General features: G+C 41.4%; 1 protein-coding gene across 1 annotated transcript in view; it reads right to left on the bottom strand.

The window, feature by feature from the left end:
* MAGI1 (membrane associated guanylate kinase, WW and PDZ domain containing 1) overlaps window positions 1-25,538 on the bottom strand; it is a 362,851-nt gene that overhangs the window by 156,880 nt on the left and 180,433 nt on the right. Inside the window, exon 2 of the mRNA XM_082004576.1 lies at window positions 16,406-16,522. Within this exon, the coding sequence (XP_081860702.1) occupies window positions 16,406-16,522 (117 nt within the window). The remainder of the gene's footprint in view (window positions 1-16,405; window positions 16,523-25,538) is intronic.

The raw sequence follows: 25,538 nt of genomic DNA, 5'->3' as shown, positions 1-25,538 counted from the left end.
TTGCCTGCAAATTCCTCTGAAATTCCTGGGAAAAAACAGAAGCCCTTCCCCAGTATAACAGTGGGTGCAGATCACCAGCTAAGTTAGGTCTAAAGGCAAATACTCCATTTTCACTGAGGTGCAGTGTGCCGTAATACGAATAAGGAACAAAGACCCCTTTCATTCTGCTGACAAATACAGTATAGCATGTCACAAATCACAAGGGGAGCAGACAACACAATGGGAGCAATTAAATGTGTGTCTTTTTATTAAGAAATACATACAATAATGACAGACTATGTACTGCCCTCCCCCTCCCCCCACGCCTTCAAGAATTACACTGGATAACAAGTCTGTAAGTATTTAGGGATATTACTTCTGTTACATGGAAAACTATCCTGAGGGGTATATCCAGCCAGTGCAGCAGGATACACACAAATGCAGAAATAGGTATAAAACCAAACAAAATACATGTTGTACACCTTGTTTATTGCAATTCACAGCTTCTGCAACTCATTCACAATTGATGTATTTCTGGAGAAGCTGAAAAAAATATGCCCTTCTTAACTCTCTCACTGCTGAATTTCAACTGAGACACCATCTCTGCCTCCTCCCTCCTTGCCCTCTGCCCTGGTGACCCAGCCTGCTCTCGGGAGGTTCACTTCCCAGCCCTCACACCTGCTTACTTTAGGGGATGTTTTGCAGAGAAAAGGACCCTCCTGGCCCTGCTATGCCTTTAAGATGTGACCAGCCCCTCTGAGCCTGCCCCCCGCTTGCTTGCCGGAGCCAGCGCAGGGGACCACTGCCCAGCACAGCTCACAGCGCCCAGCACCTTGCCCCACGCTGCGACCCCAGGAGCGGAAACGTGCGCCGACGCTCGCCTCCTACTTTACTTTCGGCATGCGCGGCCGTCTGGGGAGCAGCTACATTTCTACCCCAGATGAGCGGGTGCCTCGCGAGGTCTCCTTCCTGCCCCCTCCTCGGCTGAGCCGCAGGAGAACAATGCGGGGATAGACATTTAGCAACACCTGCTGTACCGCATTAATATGCACAGGGATGTATTGATGGTTTCTCCCATCCAACACTAAGACTGCATTGTTCGGGGCGATCCATCAGTGGATCGTTCCCCCCCACGCCGGCCCCACAAGCCCCCTTCTGACATGTCCCCTTGTCTCACAGCCCGGGCTGACGACCACGTTTAGGAATGCACTTCATTAAATCGGAGCTGCCCCATTCCAACCTGCAATGCGGAGGCTGTACAAAGCGAGCGCCACGCTTCCTCCCGCATTTCTTTCAAAAGCCCCATTGTTCAGCAGGCATCTGGTCCTGATCTCAGCCTATTCGTGCCCATTGACCCCGCTTTTCGCAGCGCGCCCGCTCGCCAACGGGCCTCACGTAAAGCCTGCTTGATGAATTAAAAAGCAGCACTAGCCATCTGTCCTCCCAGGCTGGGCTAAGGCTGCGCAGCTCCGCTCGGCAGCTCCCTTCCCAACCCCGCAGCCTCCTGTTATAACCCGCTCGCTACTTACAGGCACAACCTGCAGCTGAGGAGCCACTGGGTTCACTCAGTAAACACAGACCTAGCTTATCACATTTGCTGCTTTTCATTTCTCACGTTAGCATCTACGAAAGAAAGAAGAAAAGAGAATACAATGGAACATTCTCACTTGCCTGAGTCCTTCGAAATTCAAGCACAAATACAAGATTAATCCTTCCTTTGTGAGGTCTTGTCTTTAAGTCGTGGTATGTAATGATCCTCAGCACTGCAGCAGAGGGGAATAAAAAATGCAGGGATCATAAGCAGGGGGAGGACAGGGCTTACTTACATCAGGGTTTCTGCCACATGACAATAGGTCTGAGAGGGAAGAATAAGCTGGCAGCAGCAGCTGACAGTGCAAAAGGGAGAATGCAGAAGCCTGCCTTTTATATTATTGGTGACATTTCTAACACATGACAACAATTTCCATCTGTATTTAAGCTGGGAGTGTGAGGAAAAGAGCATTACATCACGACTCCTCTATTCCTAGGGGCTGAGGAATATGTAGGCCAGAGGGATTAAAAAGCACCTGTGTATGCTGGAGATCTGAAATACCACAAGGCAGATTTTTGCCCCCTCTCTTCTTTCACCCTCACCCTTTTTATTTCTCTATCACCTCACTGAGCTAGTTTGAGAATATGCCCAGGGAAGTGCAAAATGGTATTGTCCTAGTTTGCAAGGCACAAGAATAGGGGAACGATGCAAATATGTATTTCTGGCTCTGTCTCTCTCTGTAGGAGATACAGCACTCATTTTTGCAAGCCACCAGACAGAATACAGAGCATCTTTCTGTTTTCTGCTGTGCTTGTCCCAAGGGCTTTGAGTTTCTCCTAAAGTACCAACTTTCATCTTCCTTTTAAATCTGCAGGGAATTTCAGTGACAGTAGCAATGATTATTTTTTTCCCTTTCTTTTACAGCCAACACATGCCTGTATCTTTTTAAAAGTAAACATCAAGAACAGGGGCCAAAGATATTTTGGAAAAAGCACTTGACTGCTTCAGAGCCAGCAGGCGTCCGTCTTGGACGCTTTCCATGTATCTCACAGGACAGGATTGCTTAGATGCCGTACTGAAATCCCAGGGGACTCCAGCCTCGCAAGGAAACCCGCTCTCCTGCAGCTCAACGGCTGCTTTGCTGGGGCTTGCACAGCTCCACCGAGGCAGGCAGGGACATGCGGACGGTGCTGGTGGGGCGGGCACAGGGTGCTATGTGGCCACCACTGGTCACCATGGACCAGAGCTCAGGCACAGCTGGGACAGCACACACCGCTGCTGCGCTAACAAGCAGATGTTTTGAACCACACCAGCCAAGAGCCATCACTTGCAAAGCAGCTCGGTGCAGGTGTGGAGGCAGACGACAGCTCGTGAGTTTACAGCATGTGTGTGCAAGGGCCAGGCAACGTAAGGAAAAAACATTATCTCTGTTCCACTACCAAACCGAACAGTGCAAATACAGCAACAGCTCTCGCTGAAGTACCCGATCCCCAAAAGTGTTTGAACTGGGTAGGGGCAAAACGCCACCAAGAGATAGCAAGTCTTGTATTACCTTTATGAAAGAAATAGCCACACAGGAACAGGACAATGGCCTAACTATAAATATATAAAATAGTCTTAAGTTTATGGGACATAAATGTTTTCATGAAAACACCATCTGGCCCAAGGTGCTGGCTCATTACGTGTCTCGTCTAAAAAGAATAGATAAAAATTCTTTGCTCAAGATTCACCTTCCCAATTTTTCAAGAGCAGCCTGAATTGAGTCTTATGCTGTTTTTTGGGTATCTGGGCAGTCAGCTCACAGTCTCCATGACGAGTCCAGAGCCTTTCATAATGATGGGTTTAGAGTACTGGATACAGTAAATTTGAAAACTGCAATACAAACATCAGTAACTCCTAATACCTCGCCTCTCCTCTTCATGTCCACAAAATAAGAAAAATCTGCACAAGCCACACTGAAACTCTCTTACTAGATGATACTTCAATGAAGCAGCACCTAAATGGGACATTCCAGAAAAAAGCCTCTTTATTAAAAAAGAAATGGAGCATTTTACTTTACATTTATTCAGAGATGCAGCTCCCCCAATCATTTATGAAAACTCTTTCATAAGATTTAGAAGGAGGGGGAAGGAAACAATGAAATGACTTATTTTTAATCTGGGGTTTAAGGGCTTTTTCTCTTTCAAAAAAAAAAAAAAAAAAAAAAAAGTCCCACACACAAAGAAAGAAATTCAATGCAAACCTCTGTTTCTGTATCATGAAAGCCCCTTCGAGCACCAGAGTAATCAATTTCTCAGAGCTTGTGTGGTCTACAGCAAAAGCCAAAGAAGGTATTTAAGTTTATACAGCCTTCAGCGTTTTGATGGCTTGCTTTTGAAATATGACATGTTTAAATTTTATATCTTCTTTACAGTTAGTTACGTCTTAAGAAAATGGTTGCTGTCAGTAGAAAAAATAGAAATAAAGGAGAATAAATGAAATTCAACATGGGTTTGAGCTGCTTGCCCATTCTAAAATCAGAGTAATTCAAGTTTGCACCATGAAAACCGTTACAATCCTAATTATAGCACCCTTCATTATATTATACCCAGTCTTATTTTAGCATCAAACATTTTGGCTCATACTAACAAAGAAAAAATATTAAATAAGAGTGGTGCTTCAATGCCAAGCATCACCAGATAAGCATCCACACAATTTTACAGGAACAGTAAAGCAAATACTTTGTCAGATGTGAGGGAACTCTCTACCTTTTCTTGAGCAGAAAGGCAAAGGCAAACCATAGATCACTTCAGGATGAGGAAGGGAGTCTTTGTCCTTACAGTAACCCCAACTTCCCACCATGAAAGACGACCATCTTGTGACAAGATTTTACAGCTGGGATTTAACTCACAAGGTAGAAGAAGTGTGAGATAGAGCACTCTTGTAGGTAGGAACAAACTTCTCCAGCAGACTCCTCAATCTTCCATCAGAACATTTTGGATCCAATTCACTTACCATGTGGGAACAGCAAATGGGGAACAAACTGTGAATTCAAATAACTGTAAACTCAGCAAGATGTGGAAATAAAACACAGATGGTGCACTTCAGATTAAGGGTCAGCGTTTCAGCGTCACTTTCCACTTTTACATTGTGATAGGTGATGTGTAACAACCATCTCCTCCTCGAGACAGCACTCTAATTAAACCATGACTCACTTAGGAAAACAAGGAGCCAAGTGGTACCTCCACGGAAGCCTCCCTGCTAGTCGAGAGGAGCTAAGGTTACTTTGTTAAGCTGCAGCTCATGGTTTTGCTGCTTGAGGATTAACGTTTGGGAGGGGAAGTTGTCTCTGCTGGACAGACACGGCTGAAAAAAGTTCCTTCGGCTTTGCCAGCTCCCAGGCATGCTGTGGCAGGGCTGCTCTGCCTGGTGGTGGTGGGACTGTGCCCAGCACCCATCACAGCCCCTGCTACAGCACCCGCTTGGTCCCCTCTTCACCACCTACATCTCCAGCAAGATTCTGCAGAGGCTGCTCTGATATCTGTTTGCAAAAGCCAAGAACAAAACCAGCTACCAGCATTACCCTGTACCAACCCTTACAAAGTGCCCAGTACTAAAACACCTTTGCAGGTCTGCATCGTGCTCACCTGAACATTGGGTTAATTTTATTCTCTAAAACTGATGTTGTCCTAAATCTCAGGAAAGGAATTTAGGGTGACATTGTTCTTGCTGTGAAGTGTTAATTGCATGCCCAGGGCCCTCGACTAAAGGGTCTGCTTGTAAGCACAATTTAAAAAAAAAAAAAAAAAAAGCAGCAGTAAGTACAGATTAGATGACAGAAGAACTATAAATCCATAGGAGCTTGAAATGCCAGATAGAGAGGAGCAATAGTGATTGTAAGGTGACTATTACCTTCAAAATATGCTGGAGGTTGTTTATCAGATCAGAGTTAATGAGGGAGAAATCTAACAGTACTATAAGATTAAATTTGCCATTTTAATGGTATCGTCAATGTTCTATAATGTGGGCAATTTACAGAATGTCTGTCAATGCGATTCTCCAGCGTGGTTAGTTACACAGAGCAGCACTATCACATCTTATTGGCTGTTCCCTTCCAGAAAACACTGGGCGTTTTGCAGAAGATTGCAGAAGACTAAGTGAGATAGCAAAATATGCATTTAAAATTATAGGAATGCAAAATGGGAAAGATATTTATGAACATTATGGGATGCTCACATTCCTGAAAGAACTGGACCCAGCTCTGCCCCTCAAGTTGCGCCAGGGGAGGTTTAGATTGGATATTAGGAAAAATTTCTTCACTGAGAGAGTGGTCAGGCATTGGCACAGGCTGCCCAGGGAGGTGGTGGAGTCGCCATCTCTGGAAGTGTTCAAAAAATGTGTGGATGTGGCGCTTCAGGACATGGTTTACGGGACATGGTGGCGCTGGATTAATGGCTGGACTTGATGATCTTGAAGGTCCTTTCCAACCTAGTGATTCTGTGATTCTGTCAGTGACTGTCAAGTCCAACCTTCCTACTTCTGCGCTGCCACTTAGCATCCTGCTGGGTTTTCCTCAAACTCTCTTGCACATTTTGCAACACTTGCTGCTTTTCTCAAAACCTTACATATCTGGATTGAGGACAGCTGAAAATAACCTCACTATTCAAGTACGTTTTCAGCTTTCATGTATCAGCCCCCTCTGCAAAAAAGAAAACACCAAAAAACCCACAGCCTAGAAAAACATGAAAGAAAATGGCAGTAAGGGCTCAGAAACAAACAGGTAAATGAAAAGAGTCAAAATATCCAGTTTCAAGTTTTTGATTAATTCAAGACATGTGAACAGTAGGAGATGGTAATGCTGCATTTATAAATATCCATCTCCTCATGTATGCAAGGAAGAGTTTGCTAAAAGCAGCAGCTTCTTAATTTGGAGTTCCTCCTTCCTCCGTCACCTGCCCCAGGCCCTCAGTTCCAAGGTACGCCAGTTCAAGTTCCTAATATGGCAAAGATTACCTGCACATTTTTAGCATATAACAATCTCCCATTAAGTAGTTTTAAATTTGGTATAAAAATCAGTACTGTTGTGGCAGTATTTGAGTAGCCATGATGGTCTGAGATAAAAATGAAGTATCGCCAATTTATCTAATAAGCAATAGTACTTCTTCCTACAGACCTCCTTTTACCAATATCAGCATTTGTTTACTGTTTTTTCCCCTGGTAAACAAAGTGTTAAACCTGATGTTTAAAGAAAAAGTGCAGGCAGTGAATGAATGATGAAGTATAAAATATAATTCAATGGCAGATGATGCTTCCAAGGGTCTTTGATGTTTTTCTCCATCTTCAGCTCCAAAAAGACCCTGCAAGTAGAGCTGATAGATCACTATCCACCTGATTACTCTGTGATACATGTCTCATTCTGAAGATACATTCGCCTTTCAAAGAGCCATTTATTACACATTTCCATTTAAATAATAATTTTCACAATCCTCAGTGAAACAGATGTATTTGCTCTTAAATCACTAATTAAGAGCAGCCTGGGACATTACAAAGCCCTTTAAAAGGAACTCAGGGAACTAGTGTCCCTCTTAAACAAATCTGTTCTGGCAATGACCCAGGAATCTTGACTTCATAACTCAAAGCTCTAATTATTCAAGAGGACATTATTAAAAAAAGGATACATCTAGACGTTTATGACTAAGAGGAAAGATTTATTTCTCCTTCAGTGGGGGCAGAACTAGAAATATTTATTCTATTTTTTCTACCTTCTTATTCACTGAGGGTGGAGGGGAAGGAAATCCATGAAGATTAATTTACAGAGTTATTCCTAGTAAAGGTGCTGGGTATGACTCTCCCCAAAGAAAACCAGCTAGCAGAATCTAAACAGCTTTATAAATGATTACACGCCTAATCTCCTCTCTGCTGAAATAAAGAGAGAAAGGATTTAGAGGACAAATACAGCACACTTTATGTGAAGAAACATGGTAATGTTTCTAAAAAAGAAAAATGGTAATGTTTCTAAAAAAAGGATAATTGTTTGAAGATGAAACGTAGCAAGTCTGCACTGGTTTTGCCCACACTACACTGCAGGTACCGCACTGGACCAGAATAATATCATATAAATAGGATTTTCAAGTGTCCTCTTTTAAGGACTGCCATTTTTGATGAAAGCAGCATGGGATTTTTGTAACTGTGAAACCACCATGCAAATCAACACATCCAAGCACAAACATACCTATACAGAGTGAAGGGTGCTTTCTAGAGGGAGTTAATAGTGAAATAACAAATGTGAATCCCAAACGCAAATATGAGTGGAATAACAGCTTAAAAAATGGCTATGCATTTAATTTTTCCTCATTTTAGGCTGTTCTTTTGCCTGGAACACGCATTCTGTTGGCTTGTAGCATAATCAATACACTGTAAACCTTGAACAGACACATGGTGGTAGTTGAAAAGATATCAAACCACCTCGATGAAATAAAAAACTGGGACACTGCAACCATCACAAAAGGTCTAATCAGGACCCTGGGACATCGTATGAAAAATCTGGATAGGACATTTATCACCTTTGACCACACACTCTTCAGCAGACTTTCATTTCCATTACCTTGGGTGATCTTATGGTTTGCCTCTTCTATAGTCTAAATTGTGATGGTGAATAAAACTATGGCAGGACAGAGCCAGTTTTGAAGTAATTCATCTCCACCCCTTCAACCGCCAAAGAGCAGTACCCGCTCTCAGCTCCGATTTACTCGCTGCTAAGAGACTTACAACTTTAGAAACCTTCACATTTTAAAACACATACACAGACGTTGTTTGCATTACCTAAATACCCACTCGCAGATGCTTTGCCGTAGTACAAAGCAAGCGCAATGAAAAAACACAAAATTAAGTACACTGGGGACTAACAAAGAAAACTAGCCATGTAATCTCTTCCCACACTTCTTACCCAAATCTCCTTTGGCAAGTGGCATGGGAGAGCCTGTAAGGCTTGAGCTCTTCTGCTTTGTACTGTTCTCTGGTGCCTCATGCAATTTCAACTGGGTGTACAGTGAAATACAAAAAAGCTATTCCTCACAAATGGGTAAGCAGATGGAGCAATATTTGCTATCGTAAGTGCTTTTATTTCCAAATGTTAAAAAAACCCCAAACCCAATAGCTCCACTGGCACAAAATGTACTATTGATCTGAAAGGAGAGACCAGATGGAAAAAAAGGTCTGAAGTCTCCTAGATTAAACAGAAATGACTGTGTAGAAGGGAACTGAACTACAGAAATATTGGCTCTGTTGCTCAAAACAGGACATTTTTCTCTCTCAAAAGTGAAAACACATCTGGTTCACTAATATGTGAAATAATTATATCCTTGAAAACTGCAGGGGACTGCTGCAATTCCGCACTCCCCGGAACACAGCTACAAGGATTTTCTAAACCCACTGGTTATAGTCAGGATACTGCCCCTGCTGAAAATACAGGAAAAATTACATGTGTGTACATTAGCTGGCATGGAAAATATGCCCCATATTCTTCAAAATTAGGTTAACTCACAAGAAAATGTTCTTGAGAAAAATTATCTTTTACATACTGCTGGTGCCTATATGTTGCACCCTAGTGATAAGGACACGATTTTTAAAATATTTAAAACTTTTTCCTAACATAAGTCTTGGAAAAAAATTAATTATTTTCTGTGTGTTAGAAAAAAGACCGGCTTACTGTTCATCACCTTATCAGTGGGGGCCTTCAAATGAATATTTCATGGACACTGCAACTTTTTCTCATTACAAAAGCAGAATTACACCTTTAGGAAGGGAACTGCAACAAAAGGTACTTGGATAATAAATATGGCTGCAGGTCTGGAAAGCTTTTGAGAATTCTAAGAATATTTGTGTACATAAACTGATGATTTATTTCCTGTGAAGAAAAATAATGTGCACTGTCAGTGATTCTGTTTATCCTTAATAAAAATTACTAACTAAAAATAACTTCAAAATTGTGACTCAAATATCCCCACAGTAAAAACACATGTATATGTAACAAAGGTCTTTCTGCTTCACTTCAACAATTTTCCCCAGTATACTGATACACTATTATACTCAATATTCTGAAGAAAAGATCCTTCTGTAAGTGGGTTTGCATATCCCTTCTATCAATTCATTTTGAAGCTCAGAAGTACTTATGGGGAGCCCAGTGCTACAGGACTTTAAAAACTATCCTGGGAAATCACCTAACTGTGTGTTTGACAGCAGTTTCATCACACCCCAGCCCATTTAGTCTCTCTAGTCCTCCATTAGTTGCAGATGATGGTGGTTACGCATGTAGCAGCTTATCCCACCCCTGCAGCAACTAAACTGCCCTTTGGTAGTTCAATTATCCATGAAAACATTTAATCCAGACAATAAGGTTCAATGTGCTCTTCTACATCCACTTACTAAAGTTTGTCCTAGAAATACTATGAAGTTTCCTCATTCAGTATTACTGGTTTTCCTTAGAAAGGAGACTTTTCCTTCACACCAGCAGATCACATGGAATAAAGAAACTTTTTCTCAAATTCCCCACTGAAATGTGGAAAAGCTCAGGCCAGCCAGGTTGCCTGGGTGTCTCTGTCTTTTTCTAAGCCTCCTTACAGATTACTCGACACTTACACTATTGATTTTCATCCATTTTTTTCCATTTTGCTCCACGCTCCCCTATAAGACTAACCACAACAGTTGGAGCTACTGTTCTGTAATTGAAGACAGAGGAGCAGATCAAACTCTGGGAAGGCGAGAGAACAGACAGCAGAAATGAAAGTGGTAAATCTCTAATGTTAAAATCTCCAGCCAATTAATCCCAGGACATGTACTTGTTTTGGGAAAGTGAATCAACTGTTGAATGATGACCTCCTGAGGTTTTAAAAGCTAATTTTGGGAAGAAGAGGAGGGAGAGGGGGAAGTTAAAAAAAAAAAAAAAGATTGCCACATAGTGTCTAAGCTGACATCTAAGGCTTAACTCTAAGCTAGCCATTACATTGTCCCCATTTCATTTACCATCAAGAAGACCTTGCACTTTCTGGAGTTTTGCTTCTGAAGACTACAGCCTGGCAAAGAAAGGAATTGCACAGTACTGAAATAAGAGAAATGCAGAATATACGTGAACAGGGAAGGGACCACTGATGTGTTCTTTCAGTCATGCCTGCACCAGGTATACTGTTTTGGCAAGTAAAGGTACAGATGCCAGACCCACCACAGCTGCCTCTGCATGTCACACAGGACTGAAACAAGTGAAGAATCAGGTAAATGTGCTCAGAGGAAAAAAAAAACAAACACATGCTGAGATAAGCTTTTATGGAAATAATACCATCCTGATTCTTCTCAATACACTTTGAAAAGAAAACTGCTGTCAGGTTGTTGAGAATAAGCAACTAGGACAAATGGCCAGTACTGCTTGTTTATTTTAAACAGATGCCCTCTACCATCATTTCAAAATGAGGAAGATAATCCTGTCTTGTTCAGCCTTCTGTGAACAGTGGGTTAGACATGCTGCTGCACTATAATGTTAAAGCAAAATGCTATCACATCTTTCTCAATTCACACTATTGCACAGATATCCCAAGGTAAGGCTACTTAGAAATACCTATTTAATGGGTATATTCTTAGATGTACTTCCAACTAAGCACATTTTCCACTAAGTAAATCTTCACATACACCAGTCCTGTTTTGGGGAGTTCTGCTCCTAGAAACACTCTCTGAAACCTAAAGTCAGGATGCCAGCACATTCTACACACACAATTCTATGGGGATCCACCCAAGGGTACTGAGGGAGCTGGCAGAAGTGCTCACCAAGCCACTTTCAATCATTTATCAGCAGTCTTGGCTAACCAGAGAGATCCCCGTTGACTGGAAGTTAGCAAATGTGATACCTGTCTACAACACGGGCTGGAAGGAGGATCCAGGGAACTACAGGCCTGTCAGCCTGACTTCAGTGCTGGGGAAGGTTATGGAGCAGATCATCTTCAGTGCCATTACACAGCATGTACAGGACCACCAAGTGATCAGGCCCAGTCAGCATAGGTTTATGAAAGGCAGGTCCTGCTTGACCAACCTGATCTCCCTCTATGACAAGGTGACTCAGGCTGTGGATGTTGTCCACCTAGACTTTAGTAAAACCTTTGACACAGTTTCCTACAGCATTCTCCTGGAGAAACTGGCTGCTCATGGCTTGGAAGGGCATACTCTTTGCTGGGTAAAAAACTGGCTGGATGGCCAGGCCCAGAGAGTTGTGGTGAATGGAGTTAAATCCAGCTGGAGGCCAGTCATAGCTGGTATTCCCCAGGGCTCAGTACTGGGGCCAGTTCTGTTTAATATCTTTATCAATGATCTGGATGAGGGGATCGAGTGCACCCTCAGCAAGTTTGCAGATGACACTAAGCTAGGCAGGTGTGTTGATCTGCTGGAGGGTAGAAAGACTCTACAGAGGGATCTGGACAGGCTGCATTGATGGGCTAAGGCCAACTATAGCAGGTTCAACAAGGCTAAGTGCCGGGTCCTGCACTTGGGTCACAATGACCCCATCTAACATTACAGGCTTGGGGGGGAGTGGCTGGAAAGCTGGCAGAAAAGGACCTGAGGATGTTGGTCAACAGCTGCTGAATATGAGCCAGCAGTGTGTCCAGTTGGCCAAGGCGGCCAATAGTGTCCTGGCTTGTATCAGAAATAGTGTGGCTGGCAGGACTAAGCACTGTATTTGGCACTGGTGAGGGCACACCTCCAATACAATGTTCAGTTTGGGGCCCCTCACTACAAGAAATACATCAAGGTGCTGGAATGTGTCCAGAGAAGGGCAATGAAGCTGGTGAAGGGTCTAGAGCACAAATCCTATCAGGAGCAGCTAAGCGAACTGGGGATGTTTAGCCTGGAGAAAAGGAGGTTCAGGGAAGACCTTATCGCTCTCTACAACTACCTGAAAGGAGGTTGTAGCGAGGTGGGTGTCAGTCTCTTCCCCCATGCAACAAGTGATAGGACAAGAGGAAACAGCCTCAGGTTGTGCCAGGGGAGGTTTAGATTGGATACTAGGAAAAATTTCTTCACCAAAAGGGTTGCCAAGCATTGGAATGGGCTGCCCAGGGAAGTGGCTGAGTCACCACCCCTTTAGGTATTTAAAAGATGTGTAGATTTGGTGCTTAGGGACATGGCTTAGTGGTGGACTTGGCAGTGTCAGGTTAACAGTTGGACTCCATGATCTTAAAGGCCTTTTCCAACTTAAATGATTCTATGATTCTATCACAGACTCTCAGCCAACCCCCAAATCAGGCTGAATGCAAATCACATCAACTTCTGTTAGCACAGGTGGACCCAGACATGCCACAAGGTGCCCCAGCAAGATACCTCACACAGTTGGTAAACCTGCCCTTTTGCTCTTAAGTGTTTAGGCTGGCAAAATTGAGCTGGAATAAGTGAAATCCATACTAGAAATAAGCTGTGGGCAAAGTCTCTGCATCAGTCAAAGCACTTGTGGTACAGTCATGGCCAGTCAGTAATCATGAAATTGTTGCCAATTCACAGTTTACTCCAAGCTCAATGGAGCCATTAACTAGCCCACAAATAGAGCATTATTTCTGGTGATCTTCATTAGGCGCATCAGAAAACAGGAAAAATGTGGTGCTTCAAAACAAAATGAGGCAAAGGGGATAGCTAGAGACTGGACCAACATCTTGCTAATCTGGATGATGTATTTGAGGGTTTTTTCTAGTTTTGACAGTGGATCCTACGTGCTAGGAATGCGAACAGTTATTTATCTGAACATGTAAGCAGAATAACTTTGCTCAAGCTTAAGGTGCTGATTTTTCTTAAGCAGAAGACAAACATGCCCTAAAAAAAAGTCTCTGACCAAGCATGTGAAGTTCACAGTGAAATGAGACCATCACGAAGAAATGGAAGGAAATAACACACAGTGGGTTCAGCTGAAATTCAAGTTAGTTCAGTGGCTGAACTACACTAACTCTTTCAAAGAGTTACTCTGCCTTACTCTGGCTCTGTCCTAGATTATGATGCTGAAGTTGGAAATTCCAGAGGAGGATGCTTTGGGTCTGTAAATAAACCCGTGGGTTTGGTGTGATAGTAACAACAGAGCACTCACAACAGCCTAACAACTAAACTTGGAGGCTACCTGGAAGCTTGTCACAGCTGTTATTTACTACAGACCTTTGCAAAAAAAAAAATTAGCTCAATGGGGAGCAGGGAGCTCAGGGTACGAAGACTCAGAGGAAGCATGCTGGAGGGGCAGAGGGCACTGAGGAAAAGGAGAAGACTTCAGCTTGCAAAAATAACTGTATGCTGCATCTACTTATTTCAAAAATACTTCACTTTTGCGTCCATTTTCAAGGTCTCATTTCTTTATGACAGCTCCCACGTTTAGGGATGAAGTTGTCTAGTCTCTCAAAAACACATCCCTGTATCACCCATTTATGCAATGCTTATATTGCCTTTGAGAGCTGGCCTCATCCCACTCTTACCCTTGATTGTTCACCAGAAAATAAAGCAAATTCTTAACCAGCTCTCCTAAATTAAAAATCTAAATGACGCTGCATGTCATTGTCATATGAAATAACGAGGTCAAGTCAAACTTTCTGCATTTTTCCTCCCCTCTGCTTGAGCTCTATCTTCTACAAAAGCTATAGCCATGTCTTCACTCAGTTCCCGAGTCAGCCAAGCATGCACCCAGGACATGGCTGTGTGGGAAAGAGAAGCCCGCTAGGTTTTCTCACTGCCTGTACCAAACTAGTCAGAGCCGAACCACATGGAATTCTTTCTGGGGAAGAACTGGTTAAGATCGCCTTTCTCCATTTTGCATTTACTATTTATCACTTCATTTACCCCTTATATTAGTGCAACAAAAAGCAGCTGTCAGGCCAAGCATGCTCAGTCCAAGTGACCTTGTGTTCCTGTTCGTGTTTACCACATAATCAGCAGGGAATTCCATTTTCAAAATACAAGACTTCATAATCCATTAGCACTAGAGATTCGTCCAGGGCTGTGGATTTACTGGTCACGTGTACCAAGGAATAAAAATATGAGTGTACAGCTAGATTAATCTCCAGACCTGTACAGCATCCCAACCCACCATGCGTGCAGCAGTATCATTCAAATTCACATGTGAATATTAGCATCATTCTTAAAAGCTATCCCTAATACCATCCCCACAGTATATAAGGAAAAATTAAACGCTACCTCATTTACAACTCAGCAAGTATGGAGACACACAATAACTAATTCCAAATTTCAGATTTTCTATTTGCTTCATAAATGGAACATAAGTACTGATGTCCTTATCAATACATCGGCAAGCCATATCTCCCCCAGCTAAAGGTAGGAATCGCTTTCACTGCTCTTGATTTTAAATCAAAAGTCTTTAATGAGTCCACGCAGTTTAGCTCACCATCAAGTTCAATAAATCAGAGAAGAGAATCAATGGAAAACATTTCAAAGTGTAACCTTGGTAACATACAAAATGCTTCCACAGAACTTACACTCATTTGCTTCATTTGCTGCTTTAGAAATTGGAATACAACACATAGGCAGAAGGACATTAGCATCACGACATTGCATCTCCCGAGCCTAACATTGCCCATGTTAGAAGGCACTTTCCACAGTATGCTTTAGAAACCTGCAGCCTGGCAAGTTAGATGATTGAAAACTAATCATATTTCACATTGACAAAATGGAAAATGGAAGTGTTCAATAGAAAATAATAATCCATACTTATTCTTTATGTCTATGCACAGCACTTTAAACGTAATTTGGTCTATGCTTTCCACTGATAAAATAAGAATAAACTCAATGGTGATATACAGCATCTGCCATTTGAAGAATCAACATTTGTCATTGTTACCACACAATTTTAACTGTGGCCCTACACAGTTCTCCTGCATGCAACACTTAGATTGAAAATAGCTATTACTCTACCTACCATTATGTGATATTTGTTGACAAATACCGATTTTTGAGTGGTAACATTATTCTTCAATATTTATGTAAGTTTACCAGGATAAACAACCTCTGATTCATGTTGAGATAGAAAACTTCAAAATGTTTTGCTGCTCATCTCAGTATGCTATAACTAAGATGTTTACTAGTTCTTATCCCAGCCTGCTCTGAAAGGTATACCATTATCCCCACAGCTCAAAGTTCCAGCAGAAAGAACTTGTCTTTAGAATAGCCTCTCCTGGCAGCTGGGGAAGGCCAAATAGAGGTGCAATGAAACTGGATCATTCTCCACTCTTTGTACATCTTTCCCAAAACACCAAGGACAGTCTGATTTGGGGTAAAGATTCTGAGCTTCTAAATATTACACTATCTAAACGTCTCAGTTTTCCTCCTGGTGGTTTTTTGAGTGAAAAAGAGCATTTCTTTCTCAGTTTCACTACCTCTTACTGCTTATCTCCTACTTGAATTGAGGATGACCTTCCAACAGTGACACTTGCCTGCTACAATGGCACCCAGCCATAAAATGCTGTTCAATTTCACAAGTTAAATAAGCATCAGAAATAAAGTTCTGCTAAGGAAATAAAAATAAAGGCAGGTTTTTTATTCATAGGTTTCAAATCAATAAAGAAACATTCACTGTAATATTAATGAAGACTATTTCTAAAGCAAGTACTCACTTCATGGCTGTTTTTTTAGGGTTTTTTTCTTCACAGTAAGCATCACAGACCTGCATCAAATCATCAACTGTTCCAAAAAGATCATCAAGAAAGCGGAGTTCAGGGGTGAACTGGTTTCCTTTTCAACCCTACCTGAACTCTATCTGCTGTCACACATGGAAGTTTGCCCAAGCTGAAAACTGAGTCTCTCCTGGAGCCGTGCACACCACCACATGAAGGCTACCTCAAAAAAAAAAGAAATTCTACTACATGTAATCCACCAGGTCAATGTTTTGTTACTTACAAGGCACAGCATGGCGATAAAGGTTATCTCTAATAGTCTGCTGCAGATCGTGATCCGGCGATCCTTTCTGAAACCTCTGGTTGAGATAATGTCTCAGGTCTTTGTTCAGTCTGCTTCCTGCAAAGAAAAAACAGCCATTTATTTATTTATAAATGCACACAATTAACATTTGCAATTCAGGCAAATGTTAGGCTTCCATTCAGAGTCCCTTAAATTATGGCATGCTGACTTTACGAGCGGAGGCTCATCTTCCTCTACAAATGGCTAATTACCAAAAATAACTTGCTGTAAACAAGAGGTCTCTCTTGTCTCATAATGCATCTTTCTTCCTGTGGTGTTAAACAGATCATCATTCCTTTTTATCACTTATTTGTCTGAGCAAATGGAGTAAGACAGATGATGTGAAAAAGAAGAAAAATAATAAAGGTAGAGTATTGCTTTTGCAACTCGCTGGAGGGTGAGCTGGGCAGACAGACAGAAGGCAAAGGCTGCTCCCATTAGAGGTACCAACATCGCTGAACATGGCACAAAATCAAACAAGTGCTATACTTTGCACTGGTACCTACCCCAGCACACAGCAGGAGTTAGGAAAGAATTTATTGAAGGAGTTAAGAGCCCCCAAAGTCCTTAAAAACAACAGAATAATATCTGACACTTTTCACTTAAATCTATTTATTCCCCATTCAGTTTTGAACACATTCAGAAGTGCGTGAGAATAAATTAGTTGAAAACAAAACAAAAGAACCCAGGTTGTTAATGAACGTTGCTAGTTGCTGAACACCAAATCCTTTCTTGTAGCAGAACATATGAACTGGAGCAACTTAATGAAGCCTCTTCCCAGATATGAAATATTTCCAAGTCTGGAATAACATTGACATTAATTTGACTGAAGAGCAAAAACAACCCCACAAGAACAAATAGAGAATAGGGACGGAAACTGTCCTGTTCTAAAAAGAAAAGAAAAAAAAACACTGGAAAAGCTTCAGAGAAACACAACCAGGATGATCAAAGTCTGGAGCAGTTGCCATACAAGGACCAAGAGAGCGGGCTGGGATGCTGCAGCCTGTTGCGGACATCGGTCTCCAGAGGGTGGGTGGGGACTGGCTGCTCCCTGCCTCTCCCAACACAAGGACTAGGAGACACCAACCAAAGCTAACGGGAGCTTGGTTCAAAACCATGCCACAGTGGCAGTAGCTCACACAGGCTGTGGCAGATCTCCTTGCTGGAGAGCACTGTGTGTGCAAGAAGCTAATTGAGGAGCTTCAAGTGGAAACTGGAAAAGCAGGAGATCCCCTGAGCTGAAAATGAATTGCTGGTGGCTGAGGGACCTGGGAAAAGAAGCAGGGGAATGGGTTGCTCTTTTCCTTTCCTTTGCTAGGCATCTTATTTATGGACACAGCTGGAGACAGAATGCTGGGCTAGATGGATGTTGGGCTGAACCACTGCAGCTGTTTCTATGGTCTTTTATAATTTGTATTATGATTTTTTGCATTGTGAATATGTAATGCAGAGATCATCTCAATACTTGCTGACGCCGAATAGCATCACAGTTGCAGATTCCTGGCTGGAGCCTCTAGGAATCACTGCAGAGCAAATCAAGAATAATAATACTGCAATGGCGTGCAGTTGGCCAATAGGTCTGGGAGGCAGCAGCAGTACCAGACAAATGAGAAAAAGAGTGCAGACCATTAAATGACCATGGGCAGGAACAGCCTATCTGCCTAATGCCATCCTGCAACATTTTAACAGAAATGTTAGTTTAAAAACAAAACTAAACCCAAAAAACCCTAGTCTGAAATACTAAGTCAAATTCTTAAAAATGTGATTTGTATTTAGTTTCTCCAGACAGCTTTTCTTTTCTTTTTTGCTTTTTCTTTTTTTAAAGATTAAATTTCCTATTGAAGAAAGGAAGACTTAGGCAGCAGGCCCAGCTATTAACAGAAGGAACATTTTTAAAGACCAAGACGCTCATTACAGAAAGGGCTCAAACAACAAAACTGAAATTAAGGCAGATAAAACTGGCTCATCACACTTCCCTGAGTTATCCCAGCAACATCACTCCAAGAGCAGATTATCAACACATTTTCCAACAAAAGGTCTCCAGTTATTACACTATAAAAATGGTTTCGCACATATGAGGCACTCAGAGGGCTTGGTAGACCTGTGGGCTGTACTTTTCCAATATCAGAGCTGACCTTCCAAACTCCAGATGTTTGATTTCATACCACATCGTTTTACTCCAGAGGGAGACTAGGCTCAGAAAAAGAGCATATGCTGAAATAATAAAGCATTTCTTTATCTTTTAACTAAACAGTCCATATTTTTCATTGGACAAGAGACAGTAAGACAAGGTGATTTCTCATAGCAAAAAGAACAAATGTGACAAACAGTTTGGACATAATGCAGGGGCTTATTCCAGTGAAGAAATTAATGCACTGAGCTGCATGTATCATATAACATACGCTTTCTCCTGAAATACTGTGTGATTCATGATGCAATGATTTATGTCACAATAATGTCTAGAGGTGAAAAAGCTCTGCTGAGCTAGGGCTTGTTTGACCACAGAAAATATGCAATTTACTGATGATATCTGCCTTTAGCTTCCCTCTGTGCCCATTCCATCCAGCATCTCAGTCTATTATGGCCCCTGCTGGAAAGTTTGGTTATTTGGTTTATGCAGTAGCTGGGAAATCCCAGCTGAGTCACTGATGCACTAGCCAAGATGGCAGTTGCAAAAATAGGGGCTATAGCAATACTTAGACTCGTATGTTTATCCCCTCAGGGAGCAAACAGTGATGCTCATTTCTATTACATTTATTTTAAATTGGGAGAAAAAAAGAAAAGAAGGGGAGGGAAATGCTTGCTAAGCCACATTGCTAAATTCCAGAAAATTCTTGACAGAAATAAAGGCTTCTTGCAGCCCTGACGATCTCGGCTCAGCAGCTACTGAGACCACAGCTGGGTCACCCTATGCAACTCACTCCAGAGCATGGAAGAAGAAAATGAGATAAGACAGAAACTAACACAAAGTAGAAAGCTGCCAAAAGGATCCACCCTAGAACGTGTTGGATTCTTTACCGTTTGAAATATTTCAATCCACTCTGATTATCTTTTCCAAAAATCTCAGACTTGAGAGGGCACATGCTTGATATTGGCATTTTTTCGTAGATTCTAGTGCTAGATACAAGTCTATAAATTCTGATAAATTCTTTTTGGGTCTGAAATATATGCACCTGCAATTCCTGAGAATCTGAAAAATATGCCAGTGACATTTCAGCAACCTCCTATGTTGCAAATTGTAGCAGTAAAACCCATACTGATCCTCAGGGGCACCCCTTGCTTGTGCCTGCTCCCTCTGAAAATGAGTCTCACCTGCTGAAGGCTTCAGTCCATACACCAACTATCACCAGGCTGGGTTGAAGGGCAGGTGCCAGAACCACCTGATTATATGCAAAAGTCCTCCCTGTATAAAGTCTAATTCCATGCATAAGTTGTGCTCAAGAAAATAGCTGGCTCCAGTTTCCTTCGAGATGAGCTGTGTTAACTAGAAGTATACTACCACCCTCAAAATACTCCTCTGTTCTCAAGGAAATTGTATCTTACATTTAGTCATTTGAGAACTTTTCTTCTCTGCTAAAATCCTGTGAAGAGATCCTACAGTGATAACAGCAGAGGAATAAAAGATGCAAGCCAGAAACAGCAGCTTTGAAACCGGAGGATAGAGGTCTTATGAGCCAGTGCTCAGCTCTTCCTTCTTGCTGGCCAGAATATGTTGCAAATATATTTATTGGCACACAGAAAAATCACCTTGTTACTTCCGTAATCAAAATTAGGCTGACATATCTAGCTTTAGAAAATCAGACATTAAAAAATGCAAAAAAAAAAAATTTCTCCCCTTCTAAACTCACCAAAATTCATAATTTAAAGTCTTAGAAATAGAACATGTTCAAAGATTGAGTTTTGTTGTTGCAACAGTTTCCTTCCTTTTTTTCCTCACGCTGAATGAAATCAATGCCTGCCTTTATGTGAAGACACAGTCACAGAACCAACTTTCCACTGCTTCTCTTCCCATTGTACTACTCCAAATCTGAGATGTTTCCATCTTATTATCTGAATTTTTTCTTTATCTTTGAATGAAACAAAGGACAACTAGCTGAATTGCTGTTTTTCTCAATTATTCTTCATTATTATACTGCATTTTAGACTACGTCAATTGTTCTCCCAAACCGTTACATCATAATAACAATATTTTAGTAGCAAAAACAAACGCCAATGGGGAAACAAAACATCTCTCATAGAAAAAAAATTAGTATTACTGACATACCATTTTCTGAGAAACAAACTGTGCTTGTCAATTTTATGGAGATAAATACGTAACCTAGATGTTTTTGTGTTTAATGAAAAATACTGGCTGTTTCTAAACACACTTCTTTCAAATTCTCAATCCTCTGTCACATATTTGTCCTACAACGGTTACCTAATATTAAAGTCACTAGAGAAACTATGCTTTGAATTATGCTCCGATGCTTATTGCTACCATCTCCAGCTTCTGCAGGGAAGAAAGCCGCATACCAGATCATCTAATGCTGCATATGAACATCCATCCCTTCCAGAGCACCACCACCAGTGCAGACCTGGGGTGCTGCAAGCTTCTTGCTTTATCGACATATGAGCTTCCAGTGAGGAAAGCAGACTGCAAAAATGACCAAGCAAAATCTGATTTTTTTTCAAGAAAAAGCTTACCGTGAACATTGCAGGGCTGACAGCACCTTCCTGCCAGCTGGCAGATAGTCTATGCCAGAACTGTGCAATATGTATGTTCTGAAGATATTTTTTGAAATGTCTTCAGAACATACATAAAATATCATGTTTTATGCATTTGGAAACCATCATTTTATAGTTTATGTTTATATTAATTACTCCAGCTGTTTTATCCCATTTATGTTTTGAGATGGTCATAGATAATCCTGATAAATAGCTACACTCTGACAGAGCCTACAGATGCTTGTGCAAAGATGGGTCAGGGTCAGGCCCGGGACACAGTGGTCTCTGACCTATATTATGCTCCTGTAAGCATGTTTACACAAGTATACATTTTTGCTTTGCCCTTCTTTGGGAAGGCCACCAATTGCTACGTACTCAGTGACTGACAGCATCTGAACTTGAAAAATCCATTTTCCATTCCTTAGCTACAGCAGAATCCCCCTTCTCTTGTCAGGATCTCTGTTCAAAGGCGTCTTTAGGAGAGGGATTGATTCTGTAGGCAGCCAAAGACCATTTCAAAACAACAGGGCCATGAAGCAATGAAAGGTTAAAGGCCTCGCTAAAGGGATAAAAGTGCAATAGAGTCATCTGGATTAAGACCCTCTCTCACCGCCCTGATGTCTATGTCGAGAGTGAAAGTTCAATTTTTTAAAGACACAAAGATTGCACATGTTGGATCTACAGTATAAACCCCTGATTATAACATACTTCATCTGAAGATCTCTATCTGAAAGTATTTAAGAAACATTAATAAGTAATCATGGTTGGCAGGGTTTTATTTCTGTGCTACAAAATGCAGAACTGTGGATAAGGGGGGGAAAAAAAAAACAAACCCAAAAAACTAAAAAAACCCAAAAAACTCCACTCGTTCAGAGGCGCGAGCAGAGCACCTGAAGCTCACATTTTCTAAAGTGGTGAGTGGACTTGCAGTCTCGGTTGACTGGCCTTAAAGGCTGGGTGACTTCAGGCATACTCCCTTCTCCAATGCTGCTGTTCTACCCAGCAGACAGGACTCAGCACAAATTCATCTATGATTACAGGCAAAGTAGATCCCCTTAATTATAAAGTATACTACCTTAAGCTAGTTTTAAATCCATCCTCCCCCTTAAATTTTTATTTAAAATATAAATAAAGTAACTAAAGACAACTTCCAAATCTATTTTAAAATTCTTATTAAAAAGAGGAATGTAGACAGGGCTCCTGGGAAGCAGAAGCCACTTCTTAAAACTTTTCCCTACAGCATTTGTCACAAGAGTAGTGTCACCACTGTGTCTTACTAATGCTTGCAATGGATTTTCCTCAAGCCCTCATGTAAAGGTGGCCCTGATACTCACACATATATTTTGTTAATGTCTGGAAAGATTCATATTCTATTTCTGGATCAATTAATATAACAATTTTCATGGCAAGGTCCAGTAGGCAGCAGCCCATCTTAGAAGACAAAATGAAGGCTGAGTAGATTTTTATCATTTCACAAGACTGCTGGTAACCACATCATCATCAAATATTCCTAATTCCAGCAGTTGTTACACAAATGATAGCAGTTTGTGCTATATCATTTCATTCTGTCCCATCCTTGTCTTCCAGCTGCTGTCCAAAAGTGATTATAAATAATGGGGCTATAAAAGCCATTCAATAATTAGAAGATTCATTGGCCATATGCCAGCAGTGACAAAAGAGAGTGATTTATGTAAGATGAGTCTGTCACATCTGCCAGATAACGGCTTCATTATGCCTGTGGCTTTAAGGTCACAGTTTAACACTGTTCCAACAGCCATTTGTCAAGGGGGTGCTGTAGAGAAGAGGTGAAATACATGACAGTTTTGTTTGCTTTCTTGTTTTAACTACTAAGTAAATAAGTAAATAAAGTCCAGTACCTACGTTTGTTATTTCATGTCTCCTGTGAGGTGAAAGACACAAGGAGATAGAGTAAGACAGAAAAACATTCATCATGGTTGGCCAGAGTTCAGATAAGATCACAAAGCAAAAACATCCAGTTTAAAAGCCTTAAGAATTCATGTGGCCTCTTAAATTCAATATAATCTAAGCATGTTCTATCTTCCAGCCACCCATGAAATAAAGGCACCTTGTTCACCCACATGTTGGTAAACTAATTGCTACTACATTTTCCTAACACAAGTAAACTTAAAAACCTTTTATGGCTCAGTGTGCTAAAAAGGTATTTAAACATTGCCATGGGAGTTCAGCTTAACAATCCCCATGGCTCAGCAGACACATGATTTAATTCCAATTCTGTTTTCTTCTCTTTTTTCCTCTATTAAAAACAAACAAAAACCACTAATGAACTTTTATTGCTGGGTACAAACTAGTCCTATGAAGTCTAGCTGTTTGTAGACTAGAAATAGACCACAAATGCTTCCATAGCCTCGTCTCTCATTGTCAACAATTGCTTCCATACCAGTTTGGAGAGTGCTGACAAAATCTACTGGTCCAAGGGTACAAACTGGATACTTGTTGGAAATGCTACATCCAGTCCCAATCAGTATATTACTTTAATTTGTAGCAGCCTGCTATTGCCAGACTCCAGATAGACAAACTGCTCAGGTCAGAGCCTAGACATTTCTGTTATTCTAACAAAACCATACAGCAACCAAAGCAAAATGACTGCCCATCCTTCACCTACCTTCCTGATGTAAAACATAAAAACTTTCCAATTTTTATGCTTTAAAACCCTCTCAGAACAACAAAGCCACATCCATTGCAAAATCCTTCCAGTGGAAGGAAATTATTGTAAGTTGGAGGGTTATACTATAAAGATTGCACAAAGTTACAGGATGAACTACCTACACAGCAATAAAACTCAACTTTGATGGAGCGTGGTTAAGACTTCAGCAGCAGTCCAGCTGCTGAATCAGCAGAGAGCACTTCAGTGCAGCTAGTAATTCCTGTCTGGAGAACGAATAACACTTGTTACTTTATTACTAACAGAACTTCTTAAAATATTATTTTAGGTGTAAGTTGTGAATCTGAAGGAGACTTATTCACTCAAAACTTTCAGGTCGTGTTCAGAATCAGGAGCAGGCAAGAGCTTTCTTGGCATGGTACCTTTTGGTATCACTCTCAATCTGCATGGGTGAATGAACCAGCACTGAAGTGGTAATTCAGCATTTGCTCCTACAGAAATGCACTTAACAGATCATAAATCCTCAGTGAAACTATTCCATGAGCACCTAACCTCATCCACTGTATTCACAGGGTGCTCCACCTTATTTTCTGTGCATTAATAGTGATTCATATTTCTCGTGTAAATTTAAACAAATAGTCTTTCAGCTGAGAAGCACCAAAAAACCCCACAGAGCTCAAGCTTGGAGGTTGAAAAGCAAAAATATTATCATTTATACACCAGGCCTGAAAATTTTGAATGCTTGTGACAAATACAGTTCTGTTGCCACTAGCTGAATTCAAATCAGCAATGCCAGCAAATGCAGCAGAAAGACCAGCCTTTCTCCCGCTTTGGCCTTTTCAAGCTTCTGGTGCCCTCAAGTTTCACACTAGAATTTCTTGAAGCTCCTGGAGAAGAAATGTTCCTTCACCCTCTGACATCCTTGCAGCCCAGGACAACCCTGACCTAGGAGAGAGGGAGGCCACACAGCCACAGTGGCATCCCAGGAAGGGGAGCACGGTGTCTCATGGATGGTCCCTGCAGAAAAGCTATTGATTACTATCATGTTTGACAGCAGGACGTCCTACAGGTCTGGCTAACAGTGACAACACTCTCAAAGAACAAGAAAAAATGGAGAAAGTAAGAGTCTTACAGCATCACTGCAGGCAAATACATCCTGAAGCTTTAAGCCACTACGACATTAACACACTGGCCAATCCAAGGTGTCTTTTTGTGATAATTGAAAGAAGAGCCTGGATAGGCATCGTTCAGTCATCTGAGAGCTACTGCATGAGTGATGGTAGAAATCAGATCTTTCTACCTCAATAAAAAACTGTTTTATTATTTTCTTCCTCAAAATACTGAGGTTTGAGTTTAGTTTTTTTAAGAGCATTGTTTAACTACAACTACAGTCTTGCATCACTTCTGTATCTGAGCAGATCAAGTTGTCCACAGTCTTGGTTGGTGACACAAACTGCTGCACGTTGCTAAAGCTGGTTCTACATGAAGGAAAAACCAGGTTCTCTTGATCTCTGGCACAGCTTTGCTGCAGGCTGGAGCAGGTTTCCATGCAGCGGGGTCCTAGAGGGGTAAAGGCATGAGGAAGACTGTAAGGACATTTTCTGCATTATGGTATCTTTTGTGTCCATATGAAGCCTATAGCACCATGACACTGAATAAAAGATGGTATTTCTCCAGAGAAAGTGGCAACTGCCCCAGGAAAATCTAGAAAGAGGGCAAATCTAA

Source organism: Phaethon aethereus (genome assembly GCF_964289735.1).
Source record: "Phaethon aethereus genome assembly, chromosome: 11".
Taxonomy (NCBI): domain Eukaryota; kingdom Metazoa; phylum Chordata; class Aves; order Phaethontiformes; family Phaethontidae; genus Phaethon; species Phaethon aethereus.
Note: the sequence above shows the minus strand (reverse complement) of the source record. Positions and strands in the feature narration are given on the sequence as shown.